Source organism: Ailuropoda melanoleuca, chromosome 15 (genome assembly GCF_002007445.2).
Source record: "Ailuropoda melanoleuca isolate Jingjing chromosome 15, ASM200744v2, whole genome shotgun sequence".
Lineage (NCBI taxonomy): Eukaryota > Metazoa > Chordata > Mammalia > Carnivora > Ursidae > Ailuropoda > Ailuropoda melanoleuca.
Window position 1 is genome coordinate 18,861,082 of NC_048232.1, and position 19,725 is coordinate 18,880,806.

The following is a 19,725-nucleotide window of genomic DNA, read 5'->3' on the forward strand; positions in this document are numbered from 1 at the left end:
GTCTGCTTCTCCCTCCCCCCACTTGTGTTCTCTCTCTCTCTCGTGTGCACACTCTCTCTGTACAAAATAAATAAATAAAATCTTTAAAAATTTAAAAATTTAAAAAAAATAAATGTGTCATCCATACTGTTCATCAGTTTACAATTGGGAGGGTCTATGCACCAACAAAGAGGAAAATCTACAGAAAATATAGTAAGGTTAATATCCTAGTCTCAATAGATTAATAGTACAGTAAAAATAGGGACTAACTTACTTTTTACAACTATGGGAAAATTAGGGGGAAAGGCAATTATGTTCTATGATAAATGAGCCGGTTTTAGCTGAGAAATCAGAGCATCTTTCCATTTCATGTACTCAATTTGTGCATTTTCTATTCTTTGCTTCAAGCTGTTTCTTTCATCTTACTACTACAAGAAAATTAAAATTCTACTGTTGGGAACCTAGGAGGAATTTAATTGAGAAAGACGTGAACTACAATGCTGTATTATTGTAGTACTCCGATACACAATCTGAAAGATACTGAGCTTGAAAAAGCATAATATTGTTATTATTTACAACTAAGTTTATTTGGGGGAGGAAGATGCATTTTGAATCCCTCACTAATGGAAGTGCACCGAAACCAGCAGAGGCCTCCAGTGTGCTTTAACGTGAGTTGTCCCGATACACCTCATCCCTGGGGCGCCATCAATGACCCGAGCTCCAAGAGTCCAAGACGAGAACCAAGACATAGAGCCATTTTGTTATATCCTGCATTTATTTAAGCAAACCGAATGTGTAGAGATAGGAAAATTAGAGCGTTATAATGTTTTACAAATACAGAAAGACACAGAATAATAAAACCCTGAAGAGAGTGCATCCGAACACAGTTTGATCACAGGAGAACACTTGCAGTGACCACGTTGAAGCCACGGCCGACACGTCCGTCTGCCATTCTTGTTCTGACATCGTTCAAGTAGATCTAATAGATAACTCGGCGATTTGCTTTTAAACAAATAATACTACTACTGATTATAGTAGCCTTGAAGGGCGTGTGAGTGACTATACTATACATACATGATGCTAGGCTTAATGTTGATTTCGATGCCGCTGTACATTATGCAGGGGGGAAGTAATGTCTTATCACACAATTACTGTGACATCCACTAAAATGTGAACTAGTTTGCATAGGTTAGTCCTTTGGGCAGCACGATGTTGCTCTAGTCCACCAAGGCTTAAAGATTCACAGTGTAGAGGAAAGAAAACATGAATTAAAGCAGTTCTACTAAAATAGATTTTAATAGCTGGTGTTAATTTGCATAACAAAAGCCAAATTATGTTAATAACATTGTATCATTCTATAAGCCCCTTCATCTTCAAAACATGAAGTGTTTCCATTGAAACTGTATGCTCTCAAAGTTAGGACACTCTTGCAAGTTCATCATCAACCACATTTCTGAAGCAGACAGAAGCCACGCTGCGCAATGATTCAATTTTGTATTCTTATCACAGGTGAAAGGCCAACATTTCCACACCACGCCCACAGCACACTCAGTGCTGCTTCTAAATGCTCCGTCATTCATTGTATGGACGCTGAAGAATGGGACTCGGATGCAGTTTTCTTTTTTCCTTCAAAGTCAATCATTCTTAACAGCAACTGGATTACAAAGAAGTAGATACTATGCCAACTGGATACCAGGTGTCAAATGCAAAAAGCATATGGAATTCCATGAATATACAGAAGTAATATGGACAACGGGAGAAATCTGTCCTGGGGATCCTTCCAGGCTGGTGGATTCCAGTAGTCTAAACATTGTGAAATGATGGCCACAGAAACATCCTATAATATCTTGATTTTTTTTTTTTTTTGATCATCAGTAGTTGACAATGGGTTGCCTGGAAAGGACCTTAATGGGCATGGAATACTTCAGAAAGAGACTTTCCTTTTAGCATTCTTAACTTACTTTACAAAGCTTCTTACTTAACTAAAGCTTTCTCGCCTCTGTGTCTCGTTATCCAAAATACCCACACTCTAGCCGCTTTTAGATTATCAGAAGCAAATAGCTAAGGTATAATGAAATTTATGAAGTGAATTTCATCTTGTGTAATGAATTCAGCCTCATAACATAATTCTTCTATCTTACAATAGATATTTTAAGTCTCAAACCTAAAGTTAACTTTAATGCATCCTGACTGTATATAAATCCACAAAGAACTTTTCAGAAATAGATAGGAAAGTTCAGTATTTTCTAAAGTTCAACACCTTTAGAGGTGAAAATACAATCAGCTATCACCTTTCATATCTGTCAGGAGCATCTCACTTCCCCACCACAAAAATACCAATCATGTATAATAAAATATTACTATAGAATAGACAAGAAGCTTGCTTGCTCAGTTTTCTTTCCAAGACCATCATGGATAAACCAGGGTAATCAAAAAGGCACCTTTTTTTAAATATATCTATATTATAATTTTGGTATAAACTATATCCACTTCATACAGGGATGCGTTTTTAAAGGATCACACCCATTTTCTTTATCTTTTCACTGAAAATATTTCACTGGAGGTGAACACACCTGAAAAAAGAGATGCACCTCCTGAACTTCCCTGTTCTAGAAAAGTCTCTTTCCCCATCTCCCAGACTGTTGTCACGCCTACCCGGGAGAGGACAAGGGAAGAAAGACTGTGGTCAACCTGCCCTAACTGCGTCTTCATTATCTTCAAGCAATGAACCTAGTGACGAGAGAGGGGCTTCTCTAATCTCATCCATGTTCAGCCAAGGTGCCCGTAGAAATTGTGCTTGCAAATTCCCGTATGGTCTCTGGAGGTGGGGAAGCCTGAGAAGAGGCAGGGATGGCGTGGGGATCTGACAACCAGATAAATATTTCAAACCAGGCTACACTGCAGGTGTGGAAACAAGAACAAGAAGACGTGGAGAACTCATTTGGCCACAGGTTAGAAATAGAAAGCTTTTCTAGAGCGCGGGAATTAGTAAGAACATGGACTACAAAAACGTACAACCAAAGTCATCTATTCCCCTGCTCTGCTTCTCTCAAGAGAGAGATGATCCGCATACAGTTTTGTTTTCGGAACCTCGTAAAAACGTTATCAACCCGCTCCGTGTGCTTTATCAGGCCTGAGAACGCATCACGTTCGGAGAATCAGGTGCATGCTCTCTGTGCTGGGACATTTCACAGCCTTTAGCTTGATTTCTAAAAGACAGATTTGTTTACGCCCTTCTTCAGCCGTTAGTGTTATTTATGTACGAGATGCATGTTGCCAAATTGAGGGGAGGGGGCCATGTGCAAAGCGGAAAAATTGTCCAAGAATGTGGTTTTGAAAAATGATGCTGTAAAAATAGCACTTTGGTATTATACATAGATGTTTCCGATATTTCTGCTGAAATGCTCCATATTCGGCAAGCTTTAGGAACAGTGACAACACTACCCAGTGATGCGTCAGGAGCACGTGACATCATGTTCTCCCGCAGTCTTTATTATAAAATAACTGCTCTCTGGTTAAATTCTGAGCGGACCTTAATTCCTAGAGGCTGGAAGCAGAAACATCCTGCTATGCAAACATTATGCAAAGCTTAAAATTTTAGAATTATCCCTCTAATAATTATGGACTTCCACATTCCGTGAATCTGATTTTGAAATTAGTGGATGAGAAAGACAATGGAACAACCAGCTGCTACTTTATGGGACTTTTCCCGATTAAAAGGAGCATTTCAAATCCGTGTGCTTTGAGCTTTCTATAAATGTGCTATTTTTCAAAAATTGTACCTGTCCTACATTTAGTCTGCAACTTTAATCAACAACTACTCTTTTTCATAATTACAAAAAAAAAGTGGTCTGGGTGAAACATAAATATTTACTTAATGATATAATAAAATTGGGCAAGTTTATTATCCCAGTTTTAATGCACAGAAATTTTTTTTTGCAAGAATGTCGCAAGTTCAGCTTGTCTTTGTTGGTTTGTGTACATGACATCAAAACAGATACGGGGTTAATTTAATCACAACTGGCCATTTCAATACTAGAAAATCAGTCCAGCTGGGTAGGTAGGCATCTGTAAAACCCTTCAAAAAACTCTCTAGTTTTTTACCTGAATTTCTCGCCTCTCTTTTTATGTGAGTGCCCTGCCGATGCAGCTTAAGTGTAATAAAGCTTATTTGCTCTTTCAGCCAGATAAAATGAAACTCTAGATTTTCAAAAGTAGGTGCTAACTTTTCAAAAGTGTAAATGAATTAGCATTTGTTTTTGGACTCCTAAACACTTTGTAAAATGTATTTTACAGGATATTTCATTAATTTCTTTGCCTATACTATATAAGGGAGATATCCCCAAGATCTATATATTTTATCACACTTTTATACCTTTGTTTTTGCAGCTTCGTCACAACTGCAGAGTCAGGCCCCACATGAACGCTACCCTGCTGAAGTCCAAACACATCAGGAAAACAGAGTCGCTGACAGATGTTAATTTCTCCAGTGACCTTGACTGTGGACTACAGGCCAGTCCTTACGACCCGCCAGCAAGGGCTATGGCACTGCTGTGAATCCAGGAAGTGCCTGCAGGGTCTTACATTCCAAATACAAGATGGGACAACAATTTCTTGTTTAGTGAGCAACCTGTTGGGCCGAGACCTAAAATCTCTGCTGACATTTTCATCCTGCACCCCGTCACCCCCACCAAATATGGTTTAGAAAGTAAAAACCAGAAGAAAGTAGAAAAGGAGTCTTTTCATTAACTGAATTCAGTGGCTAGATTTCCATTCCTGGATGTGAATAGCATTTTCCAAAATTAAAAAAAACCCCGATCATCTCTATGCAGAGTGGGTGACGTTTTGTTCACTGGTTGTCTCTCGTACACTTTGTCGTCACTGGCTCCTATTAAGTTTTCTTTACTTTTAAATCAACAGCAGCATTAAGTTAATGAAAGCTGCTCAATAAACATCAAAATCACTTATTTGCTAGAGTAGGCATCTATTTCCTAAAGATGTAAATCCTTCGAAACTAGAGTGCAAGGCAGCAGGAGAATCTCAAGCAACTTTTCAAAGTGTGTTTTTCTGATGAGCTGGCGACTAGAGGAAAGGGCTGTTAGGTTATCAGCCTCACTTTTGCTTTAATAACAGGGATGGGCAGTGCAGCTGCCTATGTTACAGAAGCTTGAACCTACGTGACATGCAACGGGGTAAAAGCTCTTAGGGAAATAATAGAGATGACCTTAAACCTTGCCCTTTGCTGAGTAGCTGTGACGTTATTTTGTCCTGACATTCTATGGAGTCAAGCATAGACTTGGGCCCACAGAATGTAAGTGGAGAGTAGGATATGCCTTGGTACAAATGAGAAATAAATAGACCCAAGTCAGCCTAGGGAACAAGGAAATGTCTTTGATCGGGAGAAGCTTATAGGTCCCGAAGGCCACCAGTCAATATAATTTTAACCAAACCATCATTCTGCCACTCCTGACATTTATTACATTAGGCAATTTTCACTTGAGTTGGAAATTCCCTAATGACTCAAAAGCTAACTGGTTTTTAAATTATTGGCTGTGTGACTGAATTAAGAGAATTGGCTTCTGGTGATTCCAAAGTGACAGCTAAGAAGTTTCCTAGACTTGTTACATTTAAGGGACAATCAACATCTCTATTAAAGTCTACAAAAATACATTTCCCAGAAGTGTGGGATAGCCAATCAAAGGAAACCATTAACCCAATTAGCAGCACCGGGCCTCCAGACCTAAAGATGTCGTTTAAAGGAATTACTGAAAATGCTGCTGTTCTGAGCCCAGAAGTCATCCCTTCTTCCTGGTACCTGTGTGTCTCATTGTCAAAGTGAAGATAGATTATTGTAAAATAACTGCCAAGTTGTCTTAAAAGTATCTTCTATCTTTTAAAAAGATTGGGTTTCGAATACATTAGAACAAAGCTCAAAGACAAGGAGAAATAGTTAATTAACAAACTCGATGTAATTGGCTGGGAGCATCCCTGTTTTCCCAGTTCTCTGCACGGTGCCGTACATCCAGCCGTCGTCGATGGGCTGCACGTTGACGATGTAGTCGCCGTCCCTGAAGGAGACCTCGTCTTCGTCCTGGGCACTGTAATCGTACATGGCTCGGTAGGTCCGCTGAGAAGGGAAAAATGGGGGGGGGGGTCATACGATGGACACAAAATGGTTATGGCCACAAATGCCAGTCACAGTAAACCAACTCACACATAATTAAGTAATTATGTGGAATGTTCCCAAGTGTTTTTATTTCTGGAGATCTGCAAACCAGAGCCTTAAATCGATCCTGGCTGTGTCCATCTCAAGTTTATCAGGCTAGCAGAACGGGGGACATTTGGGGGGCCCAGAATGGAGATCGAGGAAGCCTCTAGATACGATAACTAGCCCATCAAAAAGTAAGCTTTGAAGCAGTAAAACCAGCTTCACCCAGTTTCAGGTAACCCCAGGGGCCGTAGATTATATAGATTCTCCCCTATTCCATGTTTTTCAGAGAAAACTGTCCTTCGGACAGACAGAGCCAACTCACTGCCAAGTCACTGCCATGGGCACCCTGGCAGAGGAAATGAATTTTTCTTAAATAAGAACAAAGAATTTTTGCTTCCTCTTAAAAATATATTAAAAAAAGAAAAACACAAAATACTTATTTTGCAGGTTTCTGAATCACAGTGGTAGACATTTAGTATGTAAATATTCTGAATACTGAAGGACACATAACTGAATCCTTGTTATAATGAGGAAAGTATTTACTTCCTAACTTCAAGCTATGTTACAACGCTGTGGTAATCAAAACACTCTGGTATTGACATAAAAACATCGATCAATGAAACAGAACAGAGACCCCAGCAATAAACCCATGTATATACGGTCAATTAATTTAGGACGAAGGAGCCAAGAGCACACAGTGGGGAAAGGATAGTCTCTTCAGTAAATGGTGCTGGGAAAACTGGACAGCCGCATGCGAAAGAGGGATACTGGAACACTTCCCTACCCCATACACAAAAATCAACCCAAAATACATTAAAGACTTGAAGGTTAGACCTAAAAAGACAAAACTTCTAGAAAAAAAACATAGGCGGTAAGTTCCTTGATGCTGGTCTTGGAAATGATTACTTGGATTTGATACCAAAAGCAAAAATAACCACGTGGGACCACATCAAACCGAAAAGCTCCTGTGCAGCGGAGACAACCAACAACAAAGCGAACCTACCAGCTGGGAGAAGATATTTGCACATCACGTGTCTGATAGCCAGACTATAAGTAGAGTTTTACCATATTTGTTTTCATTAAAGACCAAGAATTTAGCTAATGGTAACAGAGACAATCTCAAAATTAAGTGAATTCATGGGCTGAGGAAACTGGCGGAGGCAAAAAGAACTTTAGAGCAGTTAAAGAGAACTTCCAACTGCTTAGAAGGACCACCACTTTCTCAGTGCTCAGACTAAGGTTTCTGTGTCAGACAGAAGCTTGAAGAAACCATTTCAGCATGAGCTGCCCATCAGACAAGATGGCCTTGAGCACTGCTTCCAAACTCCATATTTAATGAATGAATCTGTAAGCACTTCAAGATTTCCAATAGGAGGATTCCAAGACATATGTTGGCCATGTCATTTGGGGGTTAGTGGCCATTTTGATTACTGTCAAAATTGGCTGGTTGATGTGACCAGATATTTGTACTTTTTAGACCTGAATGAAGATCACAGTAGGCTAAGAACAATCACGAAGTAACAACGAGAATATTGTTCTAAGACAGTCTTTGTATGTTCTACTGTTTACATGTTTTCACAGCATGCCTTCCTTTCTTGGTGGTTTACCTCTGTAAGTCTTCTGCTTTCTTCGAAAGGGTGCAAAGAGCAAAATGTGGCCATTTAACCTTTATGAGAATGGACACTATTCAGTGCAACTCTATGCCACATGTATTTCTGTTTTGGAGCTAAAACGGGAAGGGCAGGGAAGAGGAAACATTTCAAACTGATACTTACTAGATTTGGTGAGTGCTGCATTGACCTCATGGATGAGAGGCTGGTCTGGTGCATGTAGCCGTAGCCTTGGGAATGGCTTTGCTGGTAGGCTCCAGGAAGAACAGGTGCTGTACATGAATATACATACACAAAGATTCCTCAAAGCAAGCCTCAAAATACCCCTCCCGAGCCCTCAAGGGACTTCATGCTCTGCTTTACTCTTCTGAAACAAGACGCCATGGTCAGTGTCCTGTGAAATCTGGCTAGTGATGTTGTAAGTGATCTCTAGATTAGTATTGATTTCAACAATTCAGGACATATATAGGGAATCACTTTAACATGCAGTTAAAATATATTAGAAAGATGTGTATTTCTCTACTGTAGAGGCTGTATTCAAGCAATGCAAGTACAATACAAAGATTTCCCATTGCCTTTTAACAAAATCACATTTTTACTTAGCTATGTAATCCCCTTATACATTTTCCAAAACAAAAATAAGACATTTTTAAAAACTGAATTGGATAGTCAAACCAATGACAGAGGATAAATGTTTTCACAGAATACCCATACAACAGAGGATCTCAATATTTCAAGACATACAGCTGAATATTACCTTTACAAAAATGATAAATATGGTGTATGGTTAGAAACATATGTTTGTTTAGCATTTAAGAATGAGTCTATACCCCAAAAGAAAACTTTATTTAGAATATATAAATTCTCCATTTTATCTTGGCTATAAGTCAAAACTAAATAAGTCATCTGAATATGTTACAAAAGCCTAACAAACCAAACTATATAAAGAATTTCATAAACATCCTTCTACATTAAAAAAAAAAAAAAGAAAAGAAAGAAAATAGTATCAAAATAGCATTCACTCATTTTGGGCTGTTCTCGCCACTAATTATGACAATCAAAAGACACAGTTCCTGTTTTGAAGAACACTGAATTCTAGAGAAACCAACACAGAAACTGGATAAAAATCCCCACAAAATCAGTACATGTATCCTTGAGTGTGTATTTCTAAGTATTTGTAAGTACTTGAAAGCAGAAGCATGGAGCTGGTTATGAATGAGAGGATTTTAGTAGTAGCACAACCTTCGTTGGGTTTTGAATAAGCATATGATACAATAGTAAAACTTGTATGATGTAATTGCTATAAAAATCCACAATAGGTTACCAATTTTTGTTCAATCAGATTGGGTATGTAATTAATCTAGGTTGATTTATTTAGTACAGTTTTTATAATAAAAGAATAAAGCAGATATAATTCTTGGGCACTGTGAATAATGAATATTTTATAAGTGGTATGTTCATTCTAATGATACATGAGAACATCAAACTTTAAAGCAGTTTAATCATCAGAAATTTGCACATCATTAATGTGTTCTCCAGGTAATAATGATATTAGGTTGAATGGGAATTTTTTTAAAGTTCTTGAATTAATTCATATTTTAATGTTGTTACGAATTGTGTTTATTTAATGTCTAGAGGCCGCAGCAAAGAGAAACCACCAAGATCTTTACCTGGATTGTGGTACGTTCTCAAGCTATTAAAGCATTAAATATCAAGTACTTCAGAAAATAGCACTTTTTAACATTATCAACTCAATTTAAATATTTAATGTCAAGAGATGTCAGAAATATTGTCAAGACTCACTCATGAAGAAAAAATAATGAAATCCCTAAAAATATCTAAGCCCGCTTAATTAGCTGAGGAACAGAGCCGTTTCTGTGTGTTGGAAGCATGGACTATTCATTTCTTCCCTCCTTCAATTCTCGGCAAATATTGACTGAGTGAGTTAATGTGTGCTCAGGGCTTACTATGTCGCCTGTCACTTAGGAAGCCTCCATAAATCTTAACAACTATCACTGTCCACTAAGTTCAAGGCATGGCAGGCATCAAAGGAGACGGGTGACAAAAACTATTGCCCTCCTCGAGCAATAATGGCCCCAGACATCTGTCCTTTCCCCAGATGAAGAATTGGCTCTGAATACTCAGGGTATTTCCAGTTAAATATGTAAGTCAAGGACTCCAATTACACACCCCACACTGGCAGGCCTGAACTGGTTTTTAGCCATGTAAACAAGCCATTGCTTGTAATAATTACTATTTTAATCTATTTGTAAATTCTAAAGGTTAAATTAAAAAAACCCATAAACCTATGTTAAATTTTTTTAAAAATTACCTTTTAATGCTTTGTGATATTATCAACACATTTTGATGCACAGAGTTAAGCATGGCCATCTTAAAATATTTGGAGGGAAAAATTATCAGGAAAAGATGATGATGAAAAATATTTTTTTACATGCTATCTCATATGCCATGATGTGTTGATGTGTCTATAGCTTGTATGTCATCATCCCAGGACTGACAATTTGAGAATGTTGTTGAACAGTGTTCTCTGATTTAGGCTTTTAGAAACCAAGTATATTCATACCTGTTCAACTGCTCACATCTGACCTTCAAAGAGAGCCTGTAGCTACTGTCAAATACAACAGGAAAAGAAAGTGATGTATTTGCCCTAAATCTGTGTAGGTTGGAGATAGCAGGGAAGAGTTTAGAAGGAGGAATCTTGGGGTAAATAAAATCTATCTCGTTCTTATGGTCTCTTCTTATGCCTTTATTGATTATTTCCATTTCTCTTTCCAGCTGCATTACTTAATGCACGTTCCTTCAGGGCTGTCAAACTTTGGTAATTACCTTATATGATAAAAGAGTTTTTAGGAAACTCCTATTAGAGCTATGAAAAACATAACTAAGAGCCCAGAGGAATCAACTTACTAAAAGAAAATGCCAATTTAAAAAGAGGCAGACATTGCCTGTTTTTTATTGTTTTGCTTCATGATTTCTTTTTTATGAAGCGTAGGTAAAATAAGCAATAGGAAGTTTAAAACAATGGCTTTGGAAATTGGGTTTATTAAGAATTTGGATGAAAGACAGCTATTCCATGTGAGTATGCCATTTCTTCCATGGAAATATGGAACACAAAAGGTTTTGCAAAAGCAAGACATTAAGCTAATTTTGCAACAAACAAGGACTTATCAGAGAAAAACACATCGTGCCGTCTTCTTTAAAACGGTGGTCAGATTCCACCGGCACTGGTACAGATGGGTGATGGTTCCATGATGGTCTTCCAATACAAGAGCTCTGAGGTTGAGAGTTTTTTATTGCAATAGCATTAAAGCCATAAAACAGCGGCTTTTGGGGCACCTGGGTGGCTCCGTCAGTTAAGCGTCTGACTCTCAGTTTCAGCTCAGGTCATGATCTTGTCATAGTCATGAGACAGAACCCCACACTGGGCTCCATAATGAGTGTGGGACCTATTTGGGATATTCTCTCTCCTCTCCCTCTGCCCTTCCTACTCCCTGCTTGTGTGCACTCACTCTCTTGTTCTCTCTCTCCAAAAAAATTTTAAAAATTTAAAACAAACAAACAATAGCTTTCATTATCCTAAGTCAACAACAAAACACACAAGTGTGACTCAATTTTCATTTCACATTGGTAAGATTTATTGACCGGGGATCTGGAAGCTCACTAAAGCTCTAAGGATTTCAGGTTCTATTTAGAATGTCCCATGGTATTTACAAAACCAAAATCTCTCTTTTAGTGTTCTTCCACGAATAACCAATACTAATATTTTCTATTTAATGCTTCCCCATACAATGAAAGGAGATAGAGAAGTAAGTAGACACAAAGATCATAAAACAGAAAGTGAAAATGAAGACACATTTTTTGGGGGGGCTTCATAAATCTAAAACTGGAAAAATAAGGAAATATGTGTAAACATGTACAGAAAAGTAAACGAACCAAAGATATGCACCCACGATCACAAAAGGGGAAAAATCCTCAAAAAGAAGCCAGTCTGCTGTGGGGGATACCTGAGGAGTAGGTAAAAGAGGAGAAGGATTATGAAGTGTCCTTGGTGTGCACGGTGTGTCCCATGTTGCCATGTACTCGTCAGAAAGACTCTCTAAAATAGGTATCATTCCCACTTCACAGAGTAAAATACAAAGGCTGGGAGACTAAACAGGAAGGGACAGAACAATGGTCTCTGCATAGGGACACCAAGAGGAAGGTCCGAGGTCCTTAAAAATGAGGCGGAGGTTTTGAAAGCTTCCCAATGACAATAGCGTCAGAGTAGATGGCCAAACTCCAAATGCACAAAAATAAAAATGAAAGTAGTGCCTTGTTGTCTTAGCCCATTGAGGGTTGGTATAAAAAATACCTCAGACTGGGCGGCTTAGGCAACAAATTATTTCTTGCTCTTCTAGAGATTAGGAAGTCCCAGATCAAGATGCTGGTGGATTCAGTGTCTGGCAAGGATCCATTTCCTGGTGCATAGACACACTGATTCCTTTTCCTGAGTCCTTAAATAGTGGGCAGGGATGAGGGAGCTCTCTGGGATCTCTTTCATAAGGGCGCTAAATCCACCCTCTTGACCCAGTCCCCTCCCAAAGGCCACACCTCCTAATACCATCACCCTGGAGGATAGGAATTTGACATGCAAATTTGGGAGAGACACAAGCATTCAGTCGGTAACAATTGGCTAACTCCAGATGTAACACAAACAGAGAAAATGATTTGGGGGTTTTGCTCATAGGCTTTCTTTTTTAAAAAATCAGAATAAGGGAAAAATTACCTATCAGAAGCTTTCCAATAAAGAGCGTAGGACGCAATGACAACACTGTCACATATTTCCTTAAGAGTTGATGACAATTTTATCAGCTCACGTGTGTCAAAGAACTTAGTGAGTTGTGGGGGCTTTTTTGTTTGTTTTTTTAGGACAAAGAATCTCGATTTGGACAATCACAGTGGACTTGCTAAAATGAATGAAGATATGACTATAAATGAGAAAGTATGAAGATACTGTTGGTTTTGAAGTAAATATTAAATAATGAGCTAAACCCTTATTAGATCTCATCTAGGCCATGAGCAAGGTGGTTGAGCTGATCGGCCATAAAATAGGCCCATGATGTGGACCTTTTTGTTCAAATAGCTTTCTAGGGTGCCGTCAAGTATTCCAATTCAGAGGCTCAAGTCCTCATGGCACCTGATTCTCTCCACGAGCCCCAAGTGAGTGCTAAATCCACATTTATGCCGAGTCCAGCAGCAAGATGATTTTTTTTTAATCTGATAGAGTTCTGAGCACTACAGAAAATTCTCCTTCACTGCGGAAGACAGAAACAAGCCAGATTGCCTCCAGGTTTTAGTTTGTTGGTTTTTAATTATAAGCTGTGAAGAGACAAGTGCCTAAGAAACCGGCTTGCTGCATAATAAAGTATGAACAAACAGACTTGAACATAAAAATGAGATCATCTACAATTGAGTTGAAACCACCAAGTTTTAGAGACACGCATAATCATCACTGCCATACAAAACAAGTGCTCAAACTTTGGAAATCATATGTAAAAATAAAAGCAATCTTTACTATTTCATATGTTAAATTTCTAGCTTGGGGGGGGGCAGTCAGAACTTGTGGGAAGGAAAAGGGAACGGAGAGAGTGGGAGAGTTGGTTACTTGGTGGGTTTCCACTCTGACTGCATTTGGAACTCACCTGGGATCTTTTAAAGCCATGTTATGTCCAGATCCCCCAGACCAATTAAATCAGAGTCTCTGGGGTGGGAGAGGAAGGGACTGAACATCGGTGTCTTATCTTTGAAGGCCTCCCAGTGACTGAATGGGCAGCCACGGTGGAGAACCGCGGAGCCACTGTCAGCTTCCCTCTCCCCAATCCAACACAAATTTAGGGGCTCATGTGACCCTATAGATGCTGTTCCCAAATTCCCACTCTCCCCCCTGAAACGGACTGAATATTTGTGTTCCCCGCCCCCAAAACTCATAGGCTGAAATCCAAACCCCCAAGCTGATAGTATGGGGAGGTGTGGCCTTTGGGTGGTGATTAGGTCATGACAGTGGAGCTTCATGAAGGGGCTTAGTGCCCTCATGAGAGGCCAGAGAGGTAGCTCGCTCTCTCTCCATCAGGTGGGGACACAAGAAGACAGCGGTCTGCCATCTGGGAAGAGGCCCCTCACCAGACTCAACCATGCTGGCAGCTTGATCTCAGACTTCCGGCCTTCAGAACCGGGAGAAATCAATCTCTGTTGTTTGTCAGCTCTCCAGTCTACAGTATTCTGCTGTAGCAGCAGGAATGGCCTAAAACACTTATCTCCCCCATGACTTGTTTGTATCTGTGGAGGCAAATATTTAACCCCGGACTCGAGAAGCAGCCAGGGATTGTGGGGAGAAACCTCAATAAGAGGCAGCTCACTGGAGAATAATTCAGCCGCCTACATGCAGCGCTCGTGGTAAGGCAAGCATCGCGAGGCACACCCAGGGAGGGCAACCAGGGAAGCCGCCCCGCTTCCTGGGGGCTGACCAGAACCGGACCTGGTTACCATCTCAGAGGGAAGGGGAAGGGGGCTTGGGAGCGTGCAGCCAAAACAATGTCTTCACAGATTCAAAAATTATCCCTCAAGCCAATGCTAGGTTCCTAACAATTTTCTTCTAGACCCCAATGCCATCTTTGTTTAAATTTTCTGTTCTTAGATAAATGCTATTACTAGAAGGTATTGCAGACCTCCTTTAAGAAAATTCAAAACAGGTGAAAATATTTAATCACCTAGGTATGCATCCCTCTGAAACCTAGCAGGGGAGAGATGTACCACAGGACTCTGCTTCCCAAGGAATAGCAAATATGAATATAATAAAATTTGAAAAAATGAAATGCTTACAAGTCGGAGGATGACTTCGGTTTGCTCAGGACTCTCCCACCTGCAGCAGAGAAAGTTCTGCTCCCCGGGCACCCCTTGGTCTCAGGCCAATCGTCATGGTTGGTCCCCTACTTACAGCATGCCAGGCCCTGTGTGTAGCGTGTCACGCATGTTAACTGGAGAAATCGTCACCACTTTACAGACGGCAAAGTGCCCATTTTACAGATGGAGAATCTGAGGGTTACAGAGATTCACTAACTTGGTAAAAGAAAATATCAGAGCCACATTCAGTGAGTGTTTAAATGCCAACGGCCTGACTCTAGAACCCAAACGCTTTACTATCCCAACCAAAATGATATGGAAGAAATGACAAGACAGGATAAGATCAATGTGCAAATAAGCATTGTGAAATCAGAAATGTGAAAGACAGCCCTGTGGTCTGGAGAGGAGAGGAGCTTCTAGCACTGAGGCTTTTATGAGACGTTGCAAGAGCCCGCAGGTGACCACTCACTCCTGCAGTGGGCCAGACGGAGCGAGAGGAACGATAAGGTGAGAGAAAAGAGGTTTCACGCGTGGGGAAGTGTGCCGGGCAGCTCGGTTCCACTCACAGAGGGGACTCTCGCTCTCCCTGACTTTCCTGTGGTACACTTGGGGGTATAAACGCCCCAGGAAGTTCAGGTGAATGTGGTTGACGAGCCGTGCTAGAACATCTCTGGAAGAAATTATAGTGAGAATAATGCATTCACTTTTGGAACAGCCAGCTCACATCATAGAGAATGGCATTGTTTCTGAAGCAATGGCTTTCAGATTCCTTTTAAGAGTCATTTGGCATCTGATAAGTTTCTGGTGTGTGTGTGTGTGTGTGTGTGTGTGATCTTTGTTTCTTCTTCCATTTACCAATAGTATCCTATTTTACTCAGGGCAATTGTCATTCCATCACCTTATCCTGTATGAATAGTTCCAAGTCTGTGTTCAAGCCACATCTCCTAATATGACTTCAACCACTTTCCCGCTGAGCAAGGAAGAGCCCCATCATGATGCTACCTGACAACTTTCAAAATCCTTCTGTAGGACACCGCCTGCAAAACGTTACTTCCCCAAGTCAGCATCAGAATAGTGACAAGCTTCTACAGACATGCTAAGAATTTAGTTGCAAACATAATTGAGTCCAGAAGATTGTTTAACCATTTCTTCTCTAAATTTAAGTAACGGATTTATAATGTTGCTTTAGCCAAATATAAATTGAATATTTAAAGATTCCTAATTACCTATTAACTAGATTATGTACTTTTTAAAACTATGCATATATGAATTACATCTGACCATTTCATTTATATACTTGGCTTAGTTGCCCCCAAGTAAGAATTTTTAAAATATTGTTTTGGGGCTTTGCTATTCCTAAATATTGAAAAAAGAAACACAAAATTAGTTATTTTTTAACCGATCAGCCAGTTAAACTTAGTTTCACAAGCCCAGAAAAGCAGTACATTTTTATTTCAAAGCTAACTGGTTTTTTCTAGAAAAAAATAAGTCTGTGAATGTTCTCTGGCAGAACTGAACCAAGACATACTGTGGTTTGAACAGAACTAGAGAGATTTAGAGTTAAGAATATCTGCTATTTTGCCTCAGAATAATCTAGCCAATTTACTCTTACATTTAGATTTAAATATCAACTTGTGTATTTTTCTCTCAGATTTATTTCTCATTTTTAACTATCTAATCCAGGATAAACTCCCCAACTTGTAACTGTAACACAAACCAAAGATATAAGCAGGATTGTCACTAAGGGAAAAGGAGATAATTCCTGCCCCAAATTACAGTCTTGAATAATGTTCTCATGGCACAAAATCAATGAGGTATGTGTCTGTGTCTACACACGCACATGCATGCCATCTCCCAAAATAAAACAAAAATGAAAATAAAAGAACGCACAGTACGGAGATATATAGCTCTATCTATCTATCTATCTATATATATAGAGAGAGAGAGAGACAGAGATGTAGTTTTCTGACAAGAAGGACATAATCTGGGGCAGTTCTTTGATAAGATGAAAGCAATAAAGAATTAAGGATAGCAGGTACATGGGAATAAATGTTTCCATTTAGGAAATCGTAATGCAGAATCCAGCTTTCGGACGCAAATTATGCCCTGACTGAAAAGTCAGTTCATAGCAAATCACAATATTCCTTAGTGAACACTACCACCAATATTGTGTAAGTCAATCTCATGGAGAAAAAATCCTCATTCAAGTACAATGAAAGAAAGTCTCATTATCCATTGTAGAGGATATTTTACGAATACTTACAGGATAAATACATGTAACATTATTTTTCATAACATATTTTTAAATACTTATAAACAGACTATGCATTTGGTTTATTCTTGCACTAATCAATTCAAATACTGACTCTTGGGAAATATGACCAAGCTACAAGTAGTTCCCAAACACAGTTTTATGTTAGATGCCTTCAGTGACAAGCCACACTAAATATCATATATAGACACATCTCAATAATGATAACACTTCCGAATGAGCAAGTATACGTTTTCAACCAAAAGACATATATGAAACGGAACCAATGTGTTCCTGATGTGATCTGAAGATAGGGAAATGTGGGAAAATGAATATAAAGGATTGTCTGGGTCTTCTAGAGCCCAAGCTTCAGTTTAAGTTGAGTGGGGGCTGAAGAAATAGGCAAGTGTAAGAGTCACAGTCAGGTAGGGAGATGAGCAACAGGACATTGGAATCAAAGGCACAGAGTGTTAAAGACATGTAGACAGGATCCAGGTAAGAGTCCGACAGGCTAGGAAATGAGTTCAGTACACATGGGTCGGGTATACAGTGTACAATAAAGATCAAAAACCAGAATGTCTGAAGAATGTGGCATGGGCAGATCAGGAATATTTTTGGAACAGGATTAGGGACTAAGGAGTAGGGGATCTGGCCATAAGAGAAGAACCACACGGCAATGAGCTGGGGCAACAGGATAATGACCAAACAAAATGCAGAAACTCAATACAGCCCCCAACTTCGGCAGCCCGTGGAAATTTTAAGTAGTTCCTGTAAAAGTCAGGATGCAATCCCCATGACCTCCTAGCCTGGGGCTTGGGGTGGGAGGATGTGGGGCACCTGCATGAAACAGGAAGTGGGAGAGAGCAAGAAAATTCATGACTACAAAGGTAACATTATGACTGTTTTATATCTAAGACAGATACGTAAATACGTCAGTCTATTACCCAATTTGGACATCAAATTTGCTCCATACAAACCAAAAATGACTATTTCCATTTTCACGACTAATGTTCAACAATACGGAAAACCTACTCTCTCCCTCTCCGTGTGCATCACTTTACCATTTACAAAGCTCTTCCCAAGTTTGCCCCTTCGACACATATGCCATGGCCACATCTATCTCCTTCCCGATGATCAAACCTTCTCTTTTCTCCAATCAGCTTGGCTTCACAGGAAATATATTTTTAATGTTTTATTGTTTGCTACTTTAAGTGTCAGATGTTTCTCCTTCATACACATATGGAACCCTTTGATTTAATTTTGGCAAATCAATGAAAGACACATGTGTGTCTTGAACAAGTGCTATTCATTAGTATTTGATCCTTTTCCCAACTTCACACTCAGAAAAGGAAACTCATGACGTTTCTTTCATTCCCAGTCTAATGATACCAGGAATATGAGTTTCTCTAAGGACTTCAAATTCAATCAGAATCAAGAAATCCTACCATTTGTGACAACAAGAATGAACCTAGAGGGCATTATACTAAATGAAATAAGCCAATGATAGAAGGACAAATACTACATGACTCTACTAATATGAGCTGTCTAAAATAGTCAAACTCATAGAGCAGAGAACAGAATGGCAGTAGCCAAGGGCAGAGGGAGGGGAAAATGGGAAATTGTTGTTCAATGGGTATAAAGTTTCAATTATGCAAAATGAATGCGTTCTAGAGGTCTGCTATACAAAATAATACCTCTGGCTAATAATACTGTATCGTGTACTATAAAAGATGTTAAGAGGATAGCTCTCATGTTAAGTGTTCTTATCACTCACATACACACACATTCACACACACACACACACACACACACACACACACACCAAACACACACACAAACACAAAAGGAAAGTTTTAGAGGTGGTGGATATGGTTAGTACCTTCCTTGTGGGGATGGTATGATGGGTATATGCATATGTCCAAACTCATCAAAATTTAGACATTAACTATGGGCAAATTTTGTATGTCAACTATGCTTCAATAAACCTTAAAAAAAAGGTTATAGAGAAAAATAAAGCAGGGTAAGGAGATAGGTAGTTATGGGTGTATGTGGGGAGAGAGGTCAAGGAAAGCATTTCTGATTAGGTGAGATTTAATCAGAGACCTGAAGAAAGGGAGGCAAGACACAAAGCACCTGCGAGTGTTGCAGGCAAAGAGCCCCCGGTGAGAGAAGGCCTAACGTGCAGAAACAGCCAGGAGGTCCGTGTGGCTGCAGCAGACAGTCTGGTAGAAGATGAAACTAGAGACATGACCAAGTGCCAGACCATGTAACACCTTGTAGCCTGTGGATCTTTGTTCTTAGCTGAAGCGTGATTGGAACCATTGGAGAATTTTGAGCAAGGGTGTGATGAGATATGATGCAGGTTTTTAAAGGATCACTGGCAGCTGGGCAAAGGCCCGATCAAAGAGGTCAAGAATGGAATGAAAAAGACCAGGAGCCTATTTCTGAGCTCTCAAAGAGATGGGGCTGGAACTGGTGAGGAGTGGCTGGATTTGGGACAGATCCGTAGTGAACAGGGCCAACAGGCTTACAGATGGCTTGAATGTGAAGCGTGAGAGGAAGAAATGCGATAAGGATGTCCCCAGTTGGGTTGGCATATTGCTCTGAATGATTGTGTTATCAGCTTCGATGGTGAACAAAGACAAGAACAGATGTTTGTTTTTTTGGGAAGACAGGAAATAAGACACCGGTTCCAGAGGTAAGATTTGAGATCCTATCCAACACCCAGCAGTGGGCCGCTTTGTCTGGAGTCTGGAAGTCATGAGAGTAGGAAG

At 39.6% G+C, this 19,725-nt stretch overlaps 1 protein-coding gene across 1 annotated transcript in view; it reads right to left on the reverse strand.

The window, feature by feature from the left end:
* Positions 1-733: 733 nt before the first annotated feature.
* The window catches only part of NEBL (nebulette), a 123,636-nt gene continuing 104,644 nt past the window's right edge, over positions 734-19,725 (reverse strand). The window contains exons 27-28 of the mRNA XM_019801214.2: positions 7,966-8,072; positions 734-6,106 (exon numbers count right to left, since the gene is read on the reverse strand). Coding sequence (XP_019656773.2) covers positions 5,930-6,106; positions 7,966-8,072 — 284 coding nt within the window. The 3' untranslated portion in view covers positions 734-5,929. The remainder of the gene's footprint in view (positions 6,107-7,965; positions 8,073-19,725) is intronic.